The sequence below is a fragment of the Ixodes scapularis genome, unplaced genomic scaffold (assembly GCF_016920785.2).
Source record: "Ixodes scapularis isolate PalLabHiFi unplaced genomic scaffold, ASM1692078v2 PGA_scaffold11__112_contigs__length_91849675, whole genome shotgun sequence".
NCBI classification, from domain to species: domain Eukaryota; kingdom Metazoa; phylum Arthropoda; class Arachnida; order Ixodida; family Ixodidae; genus Ixodes; species Ixodes scapularis.
The window spans coordinates 58,782,121-58,801,459 of record NW_024609837.1 but is presented as its reverse complement, the minus strand read 5'-3'; the positions used below and the strand labels follow the sequence as shown (position 1 = coordinate 58,801,459).

Genomic DNA, 19,339 nt, shown 5'->3' with positions numbered 1-19,339 from the left:
TAAAAAGGAGGGCAAACAGAATCCTGAGGCGGTGAGATCATGCAGCCACTTCCCGAGGCTCTGACGCGCACGCATCCAATTGTCTGAGAAAGAAGTGATAAGGAACATATACTCCCGCCCTCCCGGCGACAAAAACCCGATAGGGCACAAAATAACTTGTCCCGTCTGCCCGCTCGCCAAACGAGAACGAGCATTTCAGTGCGTACGCGATCACCACGGAGAAAGAAGTCACTCGCTTCACTCCGTTCATCACCAGGGGCACCAGGACACGGACCTCAAGGACACCGAGGGACCACGTCGTAAGTAAAACCACCTTCATCTTGATTTCCGTTTGTTGTAGACATCTGAAGTTGTCGCAGGCCACATCACCGTATAGAAGGCTTACTCGATTGCTAGTTACGCGCTCAATATATGTAGAGGTTGCGTTAGTAAACGCCGTAGTACGGTAAAGTCTTGAAGTTTCTGACGTGGGCGCTCGCGGACGTTCGCGAAACCGGAGTTTAAGTACCCATATTTTGCAGACGAACCCAAGGTTGGTGCTGTGCGCAAACGGCGAGCGCTGCCAACTTCTCTCAAGCACGCCGGCAGAAGTTTTATCAGCGATAACTTTAATCTCCTTGCGCTAGTTAAACATCTTGACGTTGAAATCTGTCGGGGACGATACGCCTTGTGAGCTGGCTCTCGTTGCGTCAGACGAAATTTTTTTTTTCTTCTTTTTATCTTTTTGTCACGCATGGGCGTTGGCAGCACAAGCCGTCATTTATGTTTGAGATTAATGTAGGCGCTGCGTTTCTTCACTTCCTGGTTTAATTTGCCTCTGTTGTTTGTCTCAGTCAGCCTACGCCTTTAATGAATCGCCAGTTTCCCAGTGGTTCATACCGGATGTTATTATGTACTATAGCGATAAAATCACGGAAATACCCTCATGTCGGAAATGGCAACATAGCCCTCGAAGAGCAGACAAAAACTTAAACACAATCAATGCGGAGACAGCTCCTTGTAGATTCGTCATTATATGTTCTAGGACGAAGTTATATCACACGCGAATGTCGCGGATAAAATGCTACCATTACACGATAACTATGTTATCAGGTAATGGATTACTGGACATAGTGTATAGTTACCTTCCGCGCTTTTACTATACATGTAGTTGAGCATTTTGTATCCTACAAAGTTTATACTCCTTCGTTGTAGGCGAAATTGGGCTGACGTTGTTTTGGAAAGAAAAAAGATAGTTAAATACACCCACAAGCTTTTTTTTTAAGAGGAACGGCGTTTAATAGCAGTTTTTTAATAGCAGTTTTCTGGGGAAAATGAGGATATATGGTAATCGCTATGGAAGCCAGAAGTAGTTTGTTACACGAAGAATAGAAACGTTGTTTTACCACAATATACATGGGTACTAAATGGCACATGTGCTATGTCCTTAACTAAGTTACAGTTTAAAGATATCTAACTTACATTATATATATACTAATGTAATATTGAAAATGACCTTTGGAATAAGTAATTCCTTTCTTCATCCTTCCCTGGAGTCCGAGAAAGATAATATTATTGGCCGCTGCGGACATCAGGGCACCGGTGTGACTTGATAATTAGCGAACTAAAAAACCTCGCATCACTAATTACGTTTCTTTTTTTTTTAATATTAAAGCATGAAATGTTTTAACATTAAGTTGGTAATCATAATGAAATGGCGTCATTTGACGTCACGTGACCTATACAACTTGGGGGAGTTGACGGCACGTGACCTAAACGTTAACGCAGTTACTCCGCTAAATTTAGCGGAAAATTGACGTCTCGTGGCTAAACCACGAATCCAGTTTCCCTGCTAAACTTAGCGGGGCAAAGCAACGTCCCCGACCCCACGCCACGTGACCTATGCAAGCATTCAGTTTCCCAGCCAAATTTAGCGGGAAACTTTACGTCACGCGACACACCAATATGCCATAATGCATTTCGCGCATTACGCACTTCGAAGCGCACTTCATGCACTCCGAACTAGCCAGAGGTCGCTTCCAATTTTAATTTCACGTTTTACAATACAGAACGCAAGGGCGCAGGTGAGCTGACGTAAACCGAACATTTTGGACCATCCCGTCAAGAGATAAGAGAGAGCTAGAGAAGGTCTCTTTCTCTTCTCTTGGTGTCGTCTTTCGTATTTTCCTTGGTCTCGTATTTCGTGAAAGAAAGCGTGCCCAGAACCGCCTTCCGCGGCAAAGTAGACAAGGATGGCAAGAAGAGGAGATGGTGCTTCGGTGGCGCCCTCGTACGGTATCATGTTCGTGACGTCACGATCAGAATTTGCCTCCCCGCGACGTCATGAGTTGTATGTATCATTGGTTGAGAACTATACCAAGTTCGATGGTGCGCTTTAAAATATAGCGATGGAAGCTTGGAGTCGTCGCATTCTTACACCAAACTTCTTCACGGTTGACACTCTGACATGGCGCTGATTTCCGATGATGAATGAAAATTCAACCAGATAGAGACGCCATAGTCGCGAATTGCGACCATGGACGGTGATGCTGTTTGCCGCCCACGTCGCTAAAATAGCTGGCCAAACACAATCGGAGGTATGTAGCCTGTTGCCAAGACAGGCCAAAGCAGTTTTTGTATGTTTAAGACAACTTGGTGCTGTATTTACGCTGTACACGCTGTGAAAGGCCCAAGATAAGATGCGCGAGAGGGACGAAACTCTCCACCCCGGGGTGACGTCTGCGGTCCCTGTGGAGAGCCGGTGTCCAGTGATAGCGAGCTGCTTGAGCCTGTCTTCAAGATAGGCGATGTGCCTATTTGGACCAAGGGATACAAATCTCTGATTCGAATGTGTCACTTGAGACGGATATCTCAAGCTCTAATCCTTAAAATTGTACCGCGATAAAGAAGCTTATTGGTCGGTGGCGTTGCTTACCAGTATACTTGGGTCCCACATGTGCCAATAAGCTTGTGTAAAGGGAAAAAAAAAAAAAAAAACATTCCAACCCAGTGTTGTTGCTCACAACGAGCGAACGAAAAATGAAGTCGTTCCATCTGTCACCTCGCCGAAAAAATCCCGGCATGTCTCGATCCTCTACGATAAACTCGGAGACGCGCGAAATGCGACTTGTGTATGCGTGACGTTGCGTGACGTCATATCGTCACGTGACCGACGACACGTGACCTGATGAGGTCAGTTACCTCGGTGTAACGCTGGAACGTTAACGCTCCAAAATGACGGTTCGGCTGATAAAACACATTCTGTGTTCAAAATGTGGCCGCCGTTACCAATTAACCGTACCTACTGCGTGGATTTATTATAATGGATGATGGAGGTTCACCTCACTCTATAGCGTCTACGCGGTTTCCGGGATGCAAATTGTCGCAGACGGGAAGCTGTCTACGTTTACCGTGCTCTCGCGGATTCATATATGGGGAAACGTGCGTGCATTCTACCCCGTCGCCGGAGCATACCAGGAATCATCTCTGTCACTCGGTTCGTAGCAAACAGTACTATACAAATTTATTAAGATTTTAAAAGTGTTTTGTTTTTGTTTTTATCAGTGAGTGATGTTTGACTTGAATATATTTCAGAGTCAAACCTATGTTTCAGAGCAGTTGTATGCAGTAACCAACATAAAATTTTGGCAAAACAAGGAAAACGCAAGTAAGGTATACGTTTACGTGCAAACACCAAAAACGCTAATAATGCAAATATGCCAGGACTACGTTATTGCACAAAATTGACCCCTCCTCCCAACTTTTCAAACGGCTAAAAATACGCGAACGAAAAACAAAAAAATATGTAGACTGTTACTGATTCAGTTTCGTCGTACGCGAAGACTTCCTGTCTATTCTGGTTTCACACATATTAACGTCACTTTCGGCGCTGTCGTCAACGTATAAGTAGCTAGCTTTACTCATTTTGTTGGTGATATGCGCTAGTACATATCGTCCGGCAACAACCTCGCACGTATGAAAGCGTCAGTGGGAGCTGTTCTAGAGCAGCACGTAGTCACGGTTTGGAAAAAGAAAACTGACTTATTTTTCCGTTCGCGTAATTGAGAAATTACGATAAAAGAGAGCAACCATCAAGGTATCCCTAAATATGAGGGGGCTTAACAATCAGAAATGTATGAAACTATTTAGTACCTACCTCAATTTAATGTTTTCCTTTATAGTATCAGAAGTAAAGAAAACATACATCCACTCCCCCCCACCCCCCCTTTTCCCATAAGATTTCATTAGCGGAAGGCTATTTTTTAAGCTTCTTGCTGTCGACTTCCGTTTACGAAAACAAGCTCCAGCTGTACCTTTAGCGTACAATGCGCGGCGCACTTAACGTGAACAAGCAATTCTCGTTTTAGTTTTTCTAGTTCTTGTTTTAGAACCGAAGGAACGACATAGAAAGTAGTAGTGTGTTAGAAAGTGCTCATGTAAGAACTAACCTAAGCGGTACAGTCAAGTAATTGTGTTGTGTGTATCTTCGGACAACGGGAAGTTTCTTGGGCCCCATTGGGGGTGTCCGGTGTGGTGTCTCTAGTGTAAATGAGCAATTTTGTTAGTCTAGTACAACTGCAAGCCTGGGGGGTCTATAACGTGATACACGACCGCACGCCGGTACGATCGGCTCCTCCAGATCAAAACGGGCACGGCTAGGGGATTCAGACAACACCACCCAGAAGAATCAAAGCCCCTGCACTCGAATTTTGACGTCATCACAATAAGATCAAACAAAGGCACGTGATTGGATACGAGGGTTACGTCAGCGTTCGGGTGAGCCTCGTGTCCAATCGGCGCGTCGAAGGACACTCGGCATCGGGCTCGGGTCCAATTGCTGAGTTGGCACCATGCGACTGCGATGACATTCCAAAGAGGAAGAGGAGGATGCTCCCAGGCCTTGAGTATTTTACACTCGTATTCACCTAAAAAAAACGTAATAAAAAAGTCCGTCTTTTTTAACGTTTTATTATTTTTGTTCCTTAACTGATGCGTTGAATTAAGACACAGACAAGTATCGTTAATATCCACCCGGTTAATATGGACGCTATTTTCGGGGATGAACTGAGAAAATACATGAATTTTTGTATTATGGGCGATTTGTTGGGGGAACGAAGGTGCCCATATTAATTAGATATCACTGTATATATGTATACGTGCATCTGAGGTGAGATGTATGTTATTTTATCAAGCCGTTCACGTTTCAATCACCAAAAGCGTCGTTTCTTCCTTTCACAGTCAAATCTTGTTTGGACTACTTCGCGCAAAGCATAAATAATGCGCGAAACTTCATTTTTCTTTACAGCGGTAACTGTTAATGCCTTTTCCCGGCAAAAAAAATGCTAATGTACGAAGGCGAAACGCCACAGCAGAGGAACACACACCCTCCTGGCATCCCACGTGGTCGCGCTGTGCGGACATGCTCTCTCGCCTCCCGACCGCCGCCGCCCAGGTTCCGTTCTCGTGCGTTCTCCGCGCCTCTACAGAACAATTCGCGTGGTCCGTACTTTTGCTTGTTCAACCAGTAGGCGTGGTCACGGGGGCCCCCGTTCTGAAAGAGCGTTTCAGCCAAAAAGAAAAAAAAAAAAAAAACAACAAAGCAGCGCGTTTTTGTGTTTTTCTTCAACACATGCAACACATCGCACAATCGTTCCACCAAAGCACATGTCTCCTACGTCAATTCCACTGAAAGCGAAGAAACCATTTTAACCCTTGTACGGCACACTGGCTGAAGGCAAATCTCCTTCAACATGCCTTTCCACAACGCAACAACTAGAGCCACTAAATGAGCTGCGCTTAGAGGATCGGCGCTCCGTTCCCCGACACTGTTGTGGGCGCCGCCATTTTGGTGCTTGCGCAGAGCAGACGCAACTGCCGATCGTCATGATTCAAAAGTGCGACTTTCTCAGCATTCGATTCGGTGTTAGGAATCTCATGTAATATTGCTTTGCTCCGTCGCTAACTGTTTAAACAATTGTGGTGGGCGGAAAAGCGTTTCCTGTGATTTCAGATAAAGCTTCAGATAACTGCCAACCCTGATTTTAAGACACAATAGGACCAAGTGTCGTTACTCTGACGTGTAGCTTATTTAGTGGCACTAGCAGCAACTACACCGATGTCAATCGCAGCACATTTTGCGTGGTCGTTAGCAATTCTTTTTTTCTTGATGCAACGGCGAGGATAGCCAATTGCAAGCATGGAGCCCCGACTGATACCTTATGCGTGCAAGCATGTGCAGCGTGCGCGTGAACGTAGCTTTGTTTGACAAGCCACCAGCAGAAACATGGAAGGTGGCCAATATCGCCCTGCTTGCATCCGTCTATTGGGAAGGAGATCGAACAGTCACGCCTCTAGCGACATGCTCCAGCTGTGTGGGCGACAAACCAAAATTTTTTGTTTGTTGTTGATCAGAGAAATCGAAGATGATGATTCGAAGACCGGTCTTCGTGCGTCCAAAGCACTGGTCAAAGCGAACCGCTCGTGCCCATGCAGACCAAACTTGGGTAGTAACTCAATTACTGTAATTAAATTGCCTTTTTTGGTAATTTCTAATTGTAATTAATTACGTTCGGCTAAAAGGAATTGTAATTTAATTACTTTCTGGCGCCAGTAACTGCAAAATTTCAGGCACGATTACAATTATTTTTGCAAAACTTTGCGGCGCCAACGGAAGCTTCCTGAAAGCCTCAGCGCTTGCATAAGGGGCGTAGCTCTCGGTGAAAAACTCGCATGAAAACACACATTCGCACACACGCAAAACATAAATAATGTCGCATTGTTTTTGTATTGTTGCTTTCACTGCGGGCTGAGAAACAATCCTCTTTGGAGCCTACCTTAAAGGCGCTGTGTAGCGCCGTCTGTTGTGCGAGCACAAAACAATAGCGTAAATATGCCAAAATATTGAAAAAAAAAATTGAGCTTCAGTTTTTAGCCAAGGTTGGGAATTTTAATTGCCAATAAAGTTACTTTTCTTTATTTTTTGCCAGTTTTTTTACGTCCCTCTTCCGGTACTGTCGCATATTTGAATCTTTGTATTATTTTCAAGTTCATTTCCTGTTTGTGTTACTTTGGATATTATTTGCGTAAGCGTTTTGGAGACTGACCTCACACCTGTGAATATTGTTACCAATGATTCGGAAGTCCCGATTCGGTTCTTATATATTTCTGAGCCATTATAATTTCAACTCGATGTAAATAATTTACAATACCATAATGTTTGTATGGCAGGGATGGGCAGTATTTCAAATACAAGTATTTTAAATACGTATTTCAAATACTTTGTGTATTTTGCATTTACATTTAATTAAAAATTGGGTAGTGTATTAGACGTGTGTATTTAAATACTAAAACGTGGTTATTTCAAATACAATTGTAATTAAATACAATTTTGTGGGCGAAAATACATCCCTCAAATTTATTGTCACGACTCATTTTGCTCATCCTAAGACGTGTCCAGAGCAGGAAGAAAACTACGTTCTGCACCGAATGCAGTGTCCCTCAATCAAGCGTTTATACTCCAGGGCAAGAATAGTGACGAAATCGACGTTCACAGGCAGACTGGCTAAATAAGTGCCTGTGACAACTTGTGATGCTTTCCAGCCTGATTTCCGTCCATATTTTTGCCTGGAACATTCTAAATGCGCGGGTCGTCCAGATTTTCGTAACTGGTGCGAGTTGCAACAATAAAAAATTCTCTAGCTAGTGCTGGGCGTCTTGGTCGTCTCGGTTCTTTGTTGGTTTATATATACCAAAATGTAATCGACAAAAAAAAAAGCTACTTGAAGCTCTGTACTTTTTTCACCTATTACGTCCAAGCTGATTACATTTTTTTTTGTGATTATATTTCTATTACGTTACTAGTGCCTCGCACACTAACTCCCGAGTGTGCGATGCAAAATTAAAATGAGATACCCAGAAACCCGTTGCAGGTGCCCTGAAGTCGCTGATGCAAATTTTGAGGAATGTATTTGGAAAAGTATTTGGAGGAGACCAAATATGTTTGGTTGTATTTGTATCTTTTACTTAAATGCTTTTTTGGAAATGTAATTAGATTTGTAATTAAATACATTTTTGACGAAGTATTTTGTATTTGTATTTCGATACATATTGGCATGTATTTTGCCCATCCCTGTTGTATGGTAATGCGGTCGTATTAGAGCATGTGGATTTTAATTTTATATCGACACTTCCCAAATATTTATATATGACTAATTGTCGCAATTTTTATTTTCCTGGGAAACAAAAGTCTGTCAACCCAGTTTTTTCTTTAGCAATCTGGCGTCTTCCAGCAAATGAACTACTTGATTATTATTTATTAAAAATATAAGAACGTCGTACTTCATTGCCCCAAACTGTCAAGTTATATCATGAAGTTAACAAAATTCATGAAAGGAATAAAATATATAACACGTGGCATTTATGCAGCGATGCTTGAGCCTTCTCAAATATTGGGGCAAGGAATGAACAAATATGTTTCATTCTATACAACTCGTTTAGTTATATGGCCCAAGTCGTGTCGCTGTCAGAAATAAGTAATTGTAAAGTAATTGCATTACTTTTTAAAATTAATTTGTAATTGTAATTAATTACTCTTCGCAGGGTAGTAGTTGTAATTGTAGTTGAACTACTTTTGAAGCAAAGTAATTGCGATTGTAAATAAATTACATTTTGAAAGTAATTTACCCATGTATGATGCAGACCATACTAGGCGAGGTTCAATTTCTTTGTTGTGCTGCGTTGGTAAACACCGAACTGTGTGGACAACAAGCTCGATAAAGCACCCCTATAGTTCGATCTCCTGCCCAATGGGGGGTGTCGGTTGAAACCAGACTCCCTTGGTTCTACAACGTTTCGCTCCATTTGCTCCGAGCTGCGGTGTGCTAACTCACTCGGTTACCGATCCCGTAAACACCCTATTAAAGTGAAAATGCGAAATAGCGGCGATGTCTTGTACGCGCCAACAGTGCCGCGCAGTGTACTGCATTATAACAGCCCTGTGTTACTAAATATACATCGTTTCATCGTAACGTTACGTTCACAAAATAAACTTTTTTTTTTTTTTTTTTTTTTTTTTCAGTAACGAGCGTCGTTTGTGGAATAGTCTTCGAACTACAAACAAAGGGCAGCCCAACTTGCCTCCGCCCGTCAGAATACGTTGACATCGTGCTGTTGTGTTGATCTTCCTTGCTTTTTACGAAGGCGAAGTATGCGGAAACCGATCTTTTCTCAAGGGCGATTCCCACACACTTGCGTTGAGTCAGACGGAGTGCGAGGGTTGCTAAGGCAACTGCTGCGTCGGCTCCAATAAAACCGGTTTTTACCCCGTTTTGTTCGAGCCGACGCAGCTGTTTCCATAGCAACCATCGCACTCGGACTAGTATGATAGAGTACGGTCACGTGTCTCCCTCCGACGCGCTGATTGGCTCGCTGGAACCGTAGCCTTCGCCGTTCACCAAGTGACGGTTACAAAGGAAAACAAAAATACAGATTAGACAAAACAAAAAAAGAGAAGTTCGTCTTTCTGTTTTAAGCTTCGGCGTGGTGGCCGCTAGGCGCGGGTCGGAGATCTGCGGACGATGACGTCATGCGTGGGCCTTGCATTCGAGTTGAAATTGGCCAAACTCTGCGTCGCGATGCGGTAGGAAATGTGGACGTTCGTCATCAGTTGCACCTCCTGTGCACCCCCAGCTGCGCACTATACGCAGGATAGCGGTAAAAGGAAGCCACGAGCAGAAACGCGCGAAATGAAGAGCTTGCGCACGGTTTGCTCCCGTTCAGGCAGCAAATAATAACAATATTAATAATACAAAAGAAACAGCTGGATGTATTCTTGTAATTCTTCATCCCTTTATGTCTGTATATACCCGTTACGATAACACGCGCGCGTTGCGACAAAGCGCTGCCGCTCGCCAGGTCTACACATATGAGGTGATTGGTTTTAAACGGATTTTTTTTTTAAATATAAATATAAACCGTGAAAGGACAACTAATGCGGTATGTTCATGTGAGTTATACAGCCAGTGAATCACAGCGCGGAAGGGCTAATCGCCACGAAATGTCGGATAATTACTCAAACTTGTTCATTATTTCTCTTTTTTTTTTCTACGGAATGGAAAACTTTAATGGTTCCAATTAAACACTTTCCGAGCGCGCGCCGTCGAAAACCTCTAAATCAGTCAAGTTTAGAATTTTTCTAAAGTTACCACTCATGCGACGGGCGAAAGGTTAGCGGTACAAAACTGAGGATACGATTAACATCCTCGTCTTCGCACGATCAACTTTGTGCCTCTTTCACGTGCTTTCCATGTGCTTTAAGTCGTTCTAAAGATTACTAATCTAGCGGTTTTCGACGTTGTTCGGCCAGTTTGTTGTTATAACCATGCGATTATTTTCAGTAAGTGAAAAGTTAATTGACACATTTTAGTTAATTATCCGACATATCATGACAATTATCCCCCTTATTACGTCCGCTTAGCCGTTTATAACTCACCTAGACAAACCGCGTTAATAGACCCTGCGCGTTTTATATATATATATTTGTGTTAAAGAAATATTACACACCCTGCATATCATGTATATCGAGTCAACGTCAGACTCTAATAAAGCCGAGAAGAGAAAGGGGCACCCTTTGGAGGTATAGCATCTGCCGAGCGGATTTGCCTAGCCGTGACGTCACGAGTTATAAGCCTGGTTACGCATCGTCGCTAATTAGGTGGTGCGTGTAAAAATAGACGCCGGAAGCGTCGGAGTCATTGCGCTCTGTCAAAGTTGACAGTCTGACGTTGCTCTTATTAATCCAACAAAAGACGTCATAGCCAGGGTTCGGCGAATCGCGAAGTCCCGACCACAGCGACGCCACCGGTCGTTTACGTCGCTCTTGACAACATATTATATTGTACTCGCCAACTGGAGAAGTGTCGGGCAGTCTCCTGGGCCAGTTTGGAAGAACGCCCGTACGTATTATTTTCCCCACTTTTATTTCGAACAGGTGGCGGCGACAGACGTATAAAAGATGCGTTGATAACGTTCGTGTGCCTTTTAATGGAATCCGGAGACAAAACGTGTATTGACTACCGAGAATAAGTTGATTCCCAAAGTGAAATTGTAAGCGTTAGGATCGTAATAACATTTTGCAATATCGCAACGTTTTTTTTTTCGTTTTTTTAAAATTATTATTCTTATATAATATTAACATATTCATTTGCACTTTTCAAGTTTCAGTTAGATCATGAATCCACTGCTGTTGTATATTGTTTGCATGCACATCCAGGCACGCAGCAGCATTGGCTTGCACATACGAAGAACGTCTTTGACGCTTTTTACTGTTGACCAGGACCATTATATAGACCGTTCCAATATTCGCATTCTGCGCGCAGCCAACTTTGTTCACTGGGTTGTGGAACAAGGTCGAAAGCATGCGCGGTAAGTATATCAGGCGCCGAGCATTTGCCCTTGAGCACAGTGACTCAACATTTTTCGCCCTGGGGATGATCGATGGGACGTTGTATATTTCTTGAACTTTTTTTTTTCTTTGATGACCGTTATCTTAACCATCACATATCTCAATCGTCGCAGGTCGATGATGCACTGACTACGTAGGATACCGAAACCTCATACTCATACATCCAGCAAGCCAACGCGAGCAGTTCATCCCAAGCAAGCTTCTACTTCAAGGTACGGGGGAAACATTGAACCATGGAGGTTCAAGCGGCACAGATCGTGGCTCCCCTGCTGCTCCTCTTCGGCACCTTCTTTCTCGGTGTCCTGCCGATCTGGCTTGTGAAGCGTCTCAGCTCCATCCAGCGAGGCGCTCAAGGGCTGTCCTTCCTGGTGTGCATCGGAGGAGGTGTCCTCTTCGCCACCAGCTTCCTGCATCTTCTCCCTGAGGTTCGAGAAGGATTCGAGAACCTGGACACAGAGTTCCCGGTCACGGAGGGCGTCGTCTGCTTGGGGTTTCTTGCCGTGTACGCGCTAGAAGAACTCATCCACGCGTGCTTGGGCCACAGTCACAGCTCGACGAGTCATGGTCATGCTCATTCTCCAGCTGTCATGGAATGGTGAGATGACCTGTCTTCTTGTGAGCTCGTGCGGCGTGATCATTGGTCGTACATGCTGCAGTGCAGCGCCGTGGCAGTCTCTGACAGTTGTGTTTAGAGCGTCCTCCAGGGGGGTCTCTCTCGATGTATGCCTGATGACCTGTAGACGTGTCATTAATCCTATTGCTTGCTACGATCCTGGTGGTAGCACAACTGCGGAGGTTTATGTACGGAGGTTATAGACACCTGTTTTGATGAAGGCCGCTTTAACAAATTCAGGAGTTGGGAGGCAGAGCCCACGGCCAGGATCGCGACATCCGACAGCATGACGCACCGGTTCCTGTGACGCAATTTGTTGCCACTTTGGGACCACTTCCGGTACATGGGCGGGACGGGAAGACATATATGCAACAGTCGAAGACGCGTTCCAACTTCGCCGCAAGTTGGAGACTTTTTTGACTCAGACGATTAGATTACTGAGCATTAAAATAGTACAGTGGACGTTGTGATTGCCTGAAGCCGAGCAGGTTAATTATTCATACTTGTAGATACGCCAGCTGAACGGAGGAAGAAAAATGCAAAACAGAGAGTCGCAAGGAACATACACACACACTCCGCTGGTGCGTGTGTATGTTCCTTGCGGAGTGCGTGTGTATGTTCCTTGCGACTCTCTGTTTTGCATTTTTCTTCCTCCGTTCAGTTGGCGTATATACAAGTACGGTGGACCCTTTGGTGCTCCTTGGCGAAACAGCAATCGCTCGGTAAGAGGGTTGCATTTAGTTTCAGTACAGTGACCTAGAATGGGGTTGTGACAAAACAAGTTGGTGACCTAGTTGGTTGAACATTTTTATTTTAATTAATAGATCATTAAAACGTTAGTTAAAAGTAGCGTTTGTCTTGTTCTGTCCTCCCTTGTCCTTTTCTTTCCCGCTAATATTTTATAATGGGGTAGTGGGCTCACCGGGCCCACTTGCTGAGGCAGTTCATGTCTAAATTGAGAGATGGCGCTCTGCTCGACTCCTCCTGAAGCTTTCCCGCGCGCTTCTGCGATCACGTGCTTATCAGCGTGAGTGTGGGTCCGTGTTTTCTTCGTCAGATAGCTGGGAAGATTCGGAAGAATCGGAGGAACCACGTCGGCCGAAAGCATTGCTAAAGTGTACTAGAATAGGCTATACAGTCTAACATTGGTCTGCCACACTGAACGCGTACCTCTGCACCGTTGATGACGTGCACGCAATCTCTAATTACGTACTGTAGTTCAAAATGTAATTCGCGCACAGCAGAGGTCTCATCCAACGTCTTGTCTGCTCGATGCAAGTTCTTTATCCCACCGTTTTCACCACTCCTCGTTTTAGGGAACACCGAACAAAGACACCTTTGGCGCGTCCCTCACGCAAGCGTATCCTGTTCTACAGTCTGGCGCAAAACACTCGTTTCGCCGGCGATTAGGCCTTATTGCGTTTGAGTCGAAGAACAAAACCGCAAGAGAACAGTATTTACAGCAACCTCACGGCAAATGCACGCAGACGAGCACACGCGAACTGCAGTCACTCACTCATCGCCAATACCGAAGCCGAATGCAAACAAAAGCGGCCGCAGGACGCTTCAGGATGGACGAATGGATGGCGTAGGGAGCCTTCATGTGCGCTCTGCTAGGGTGATGCCACCCTTTGTAATACCACTCGCCGACAAACCAGCGGCCATTTTGGTTCTCGGTGATAATCCGTGGGGCTTATAACCCTCCCAGAAACAAGCACCTTATCTCACAAGTTCGGAGCAGCATTGTGGAACCCACGGAGGGAGGTTTAGCATTTTTTTCCTCGGATGGGAGGACCGATGGACATAAAGGCCACTTTTCGGCGCATGGGGAAACAATGAGAGGAACAAAATGGCGGTGGAAGAGGGTGTGGGAAAGGGAAACAGGCAGTTGGCATCACTCTATGCGAAGCGCGCATGAAGGCACCCTAGGATGGCGGCTATTCCTTTTGAATTGGGTGGTGACAGGAGGAGTTGACATCAGTGTCTCCGTCGGCCTCCTTGACAACCGACATGGGCCGCCTCAACTCGAAGCATGAGCGAGAGAGGGCGGTGAACTCACTACAGTGCCGCCAACCTTAGGGATTTGTCCCTGTATCGAGGGATTTCCGTCATCGTTTAGGGGCAAAAGGAAATTTGTTCAAATCTAGGGATTGTTTTTTAATGGCTTTCAGAGGGCTTTAGAGACACGTTCCTTCCCCTTTTCCTCCTCGTGCGGCTGAGCGCAGAAGGAAGAAGGCTTCTTTGTATATTGTCGGTGCCAGACAACAATAATATAACAATTTTGAATTATGTAAAAAAAGGTTTTTAGCGAACCGCCCAACTACAGGAATCTGGAATACATTTTAGCGCTCAAAAAACAGGGACAAAGAGGCGAGAAACAGACAGCACAGTGCGCTTTTTTTTGAGCGCTAAGATGTATTCCAAATTCCAAAACCAACTAGCCCAACAATCGACTCTACAGGAATCTATTCTTAGTCTACTAGCCCTTAACGATAATCTCATTATTGATTCAAATTAACAGTTTCTGACAATCTGAAAATCTAGAGAATTTTTCGATAGAAATCGGTGAAGAAACGACCGCTGAGGTTGGCAACACTGGCTCACTATCCCGTTCTAGGCCACTGTAGTTTCAGCATAATTTGGCGAGGGGCGAACGATAGTCTCCCGTGTGCCAAATAGAGCGGCAGAGCAATTGGCACGTGATAGCTGTCCACGTGGGAAGAGCACTCTGGTGGTACGTTGTCACGCGCCTTGTTCCGATGCTCCGATTGGCTCGATGGGGCAGTAGTACTCGCCGTTTGCCACGTTATGCAGAGACGGAGTCTGCCTATACCTATCGCTTGGTATGGGCTGTATCCCCACGACGAAGTGGCAGCGGGAATTTAAAGTACTTCCGGATAGATGGAGTTGTCGCACCTGCGCTGTGTCACTCTTTATGTACCATCATATAGCACACCTGCAACAAAAGCAAATCGAGTACGGGTATCCGCCTAGGGACAGTTCTTTTGAAACCACACACCGTAAAAAATAACTGTTGGAAAAGAAAGCTTGGCAGCTCTTTCGCCATAAATTATCTGTTTCCGTGTGTTTATCTGTTTCCGTAATTTTTGTTACAACTAACCTTTCGGTTCTCGTCCTTGCTGTAAAATTACTGCAGCGTAGTAGGAAAACAATTTCCGTTCTAAAAAAAAATTTTTTTTTTAATCGGGTTTTTGCTTTGGACGTTTGTGAAAGAAAAAAAAAATCAGTCTGGTTTTTTACGAGGAAAGTTTTACAACGATAAATACCCGCGCACTCCCATTGAATCTGTTAATGCACATAAGAGCGAGAAGATACAATGCAGTGCACTGACATATACACAGAGAACGACCCACAAATAACAGCAACACAACCAACGAACAAATCACGCACCTCCTCTTCGAATGCATGTGTTCGACCGATCGCTATATGTGGCAATCTTATTTTTGAATTTGATCCTTGGCCTGTTACTGTGGCACTTGCCGCATAACCATGTAGAGGCTAATCAAATATTACTCCTACACAAAGATTTTTTTTTTTTTTTTAATTTCCGATTACATAGTTTATATATCTTAATCTAGTGCATTTTGAAAAGTCAACAGTAGAATAATTAACTAAAATTGTTCTTTTGTGTCCTCCTGTCATGGGGTTTAGTTGCTTCTGGTGATTGTAGTGACGGCGCTGGAGTCGTGGTACATAAGGCGTGTACCAACTGAACTTTACAGCTGCGTTTGAGACGTTGCCTGTTCTTTTTTTTTTTTTTGTCTTCCTTTGCGTTTTCCTTTTCCCACACAAGTCTCAGGTTTACAATCCTATTAAAATCCATTAAATAACTTTTGATATTGATTTGCTGAATCCTGTTAAAAATTCAGTATCGGCGCTTATTTCTATGGGAGATTATACAAATTGTTAGATTTTAGTCAAGTATCCAATTACCGCGACGATTATTTTCCCATCTAACGTCCTGCGAGCTCCAAAAGACACAGTGAAGAAACGGCACTCATGTACCAGCCATACCGCCTTTTAACTAAAATGCGTTCAATTTAAAGTCAAAGTAACCGTATAGATAGCCGTAACACGCTCTGCCGGAGAACTGAAGCGGGGTACGAATACACCACAAAAATAGAGATCTCTCACAGTTTTGTATGTGGCTAAATTGTTTCTCGTCTTAACCTCCCTTTTTTATTGCAACGAAGCTTTGGGGTCTGGGCATTTCCACTACTTATGCGAGCCTTTTCTATCTTCCCTTTGAAATTTGAAACTTTCAAAGGAAAGATAGTCACGTATCGCAGCTATGGCTCCGACAGTACTCAGGATTAATTAACGCAGGACTGCTCAATTTGTATGTACTGTACCTTGTATTGCGAACACATTCCGTCATCAAATAATTTATTTTAACTATTCGTTCACTGATTTAATGATCATCCGTCTTGCAGGAATGAAAAAAGTCCTATTTCTTTTTTTTTTTTGTCACGATAATTCGATTTTGTTTACCTTGCTTATTCACCAAAAATGTTTGGGATATGGGAATAACACAAGTTCTCTTTTCTAACAGATAACGGGACGTTTCGTAGAGTGTTTATTTAAGAAAAAAGGACGTCCTTTTTGCTGTTTCCATACACCTCCAGCCTAACTGTCTTACTGCGCTCATTGCGCCTGCTAAGTACAAGAGGTAAGCGCGAAACACAAAACGACTGAGGGATGTACGACACATCGGAAAGATTGCCGAATCGTGATCTAAATTCCAAGTGCGTAAGGTGGCTTGTGAATAAAATAAGTATAGTCTTTACTTTCGTATGCGCGTTTATAAATATTTAGTCACCGACGATCTTGATGGCCATTGCAAAATCACCTAGGCTGACTTCTACCGGATTCGGCAGTCTTTTTAAAAGCCCTGACGTTTTGTTTCGCATGCGTCTGGGCTTTAGTTACCAATACGCCGGGCGATTAGCGGCCACAAGTGCATAAATTGGGAAAGCTGATGAAACAAAAAGAGAACGAGTAGTGTCTGAAACTGATGTGAAACGGTACTGTACATAACTAAAGTCAGCCGTGCTTTTCCATGCCTGCAGCCACGACCACAGGGAACAGTCGCACCAGGACGGGGCACACGACAACCTCAACAACGGACAAGTCAGGCCCTACGGCACGGACACGTCCCCAACCAGCGTCGCAGCCGACGAACCTCTACACGACGTCACCATCGCCGGCATCCTCATTGTAGCTGCCCTGTCCTTCCACTCCCTGTTCGAAGGACTGTCCTTGGGACTTCAGGAGAGCGAACAGTCCACGTGGATTATGTTCCTCGCCATCGCAATCCACAAGTACGTTATATCCTTCGTCGTCGGGTTCGACTTGAGTGCCAGCCGAGTGCGGCCCCGAAACGTCGTCATCTACATGGGAGTGTTCTCCGTCATGTCGCCCATCGGCGCCCTTGTGGGCGCCATCACGAGGCATAACCTGGAAGGGTCGACGGTGGTGGCCGCGCTCAACGGAATTGCCACGGGCACCCTTATCTACGTCACGTTCTTCGAGGTATTGCAACGACAGAAGAACGTTAAGCTACACGGGTTGTTGCAGCTGCTAGCCGTCGGCCTGGGATTTGGAGTTATGCTGATCTTGATCGCAGTTCTGCCTCATGACTGAAATCTTCGGTTCCCATAGAACTGAGCGTTGTGATAATCACGTTCACCATGCTAAATGTCTCTGCTGCAAGTGTATAAGAGAGCGCTTGCAACGGACCTGAACATGATTGATGATCATGATGTTCGTGATAGACATTATCGTGATTAGTGAGTGGTCACATAGGCTTTGGCCTCACGATAATGTTTTTTTGCATTACTCAGACCGTCACATGAATGCTAACCGAGTTCCCGAGTAAGGAATGTCGATGGCAATGTTACACAAACGTGGGGATCTTCATTTCTGGGACCATCGACTAGTCGGTCGTATGTCAGAGATCCAGATAATGCTTTGAAATGTGCGAACTAATAATTCAATCACTCTGGTTTGTATGTCATAGTTACCCGAAGGCAGCGTAGAATTTCAAACTCAGTCTATACCAAGGAACATCGTTAGAAGTTTTATTTCTAGAATATTGCTATCGGTACTTGAAACCACTGATATCAGCGTCACAATACCTTTTAGTCAATGTGATTTCAAACGCATAGAGATATCGAATGACTTCAACGGTAAGTACTGTACTGTGGAAGCGGTCTTCTAGGTCTTCGGTCGCCAGAATTACTGTGATGATAATGCATTTGGTGGCGTTATTCTTGAGCCTTAGATATCTACCTGTTGACCACGATCCTGGCCCCATCCCTGTAGACCTTGTCGCCATACTTAAGTTTATCATCCCTGCATAGCCTGACAATGTTATTCGCTCGCTGCAAACACCAGAAGGTTGCTGACTGACACGATGTATATAACGACCGCTCTGTCTGCTGCGGATAAAACTGACATCCCAGCTCTGCTGGTGTACCCCTGGCTCTGTGTTTTTATCGCTTGTCCTCTTTCACTGCCGTATTTTTTACGGTCTCTACAACATTCAGCAGCAGGTTGTCGCGGGCCTTTTACTGACAGGGCATTTCGAGAAAGGCGACGTGAGAAATACAAAAGCTTCCGCGGTGGTGCAATGGTGCAAGATGACATCAACATTGTGTGAACTAGGTTTTTATAATGTTTCAGTTCTACTCCTAGAGATCGTTGGTTGCAGTATACAAAGATCGTATATAGCTTAGATAATCCGTCAAATGCTATGAAAGTACAATAGCACTTGTTAGGCTTTTCTTTTTTTTTTTTTTTGACGAACAGCACTTTGAAATGCTTGTACGCCTACTAAGTTTTTTCTACTAATACGCAGTTCCTGCTAATAGCTGCTGCGTCAATTATTTGAGCCTGCCATTGTTTGGGCACGGACTCTGAGCATGTTACTGGACACGAGTGGTTACGTCAGTGTTCGGCGAAGACTCGGATTCAGTCACGCGCTTCGATCGTGTCCAAGCAATGGCGACCGCCAATGTTGCTTGACGGACTTTTAAAAAGAATCTATTAAAATACATTTTTTTTTTTTTTTTAGTTTATAGAGTATGATTGTTCTTTTTTTTTTTTTTTTTCTTAAAGGGCAGTTATTTTATCTAACATTTACGTTCGAGACGTTGTTCCTTCTCGATGAATGCATGTACTGTTGCGTTATATGTATACTCGTTTTCACCTCAAGAAAAAAAAAAGAATAAGAAAAGGTTTGCCCATTATTTATACGCCGGGCG

General features: G+C 44.3%; 1 protein-coding gene across 1 annotated transcript; it reads left to right on the top strand.

Annotated features, from left to right (window-relative positions):
- On the top strand, positions 1–18,551 carry LOC8025575 (zinc transporter ZIP1). Its single transcript, XM_029995730.4, has 3 exons — positions 1–299; positions 11,554–12,035; positions 17,144–18,551. The coding sequence occupies exons 2-3, from the start codon at positions 11,674–11,676 to the stop codon at positions 17,715–17,717; spliced, it is 936 nt and encodes a 311-aa protein (XP_029851590.2). The 5' UTR covers positions 1–299; positions 11,554–11,673; the 3' UTR covers positions 17,718–18,551.
- The last annotated feature ends 788 nt before the right edge of the window (positions 18,552–19,339 follow it).

What these genes read in the sequence shown, in the direction of transcription:
- LOC8025575 (XM_029995730.4), top strand. Translation starts at nt 11,674, where the DNA reads ATGGAGGTTCAAGCGGCACAGATCGTGGCTCCCCTGCTGCTCCTCTTC. An exon ending in TCTCCAGCTGTCATGGAATG is followed by an intron (nt 12,036 to 17,143) that starts GTGAGATGACCT and finishes CCATGCCTGCAG; the next exon opens with CCACGACCACAGGGAACAGT.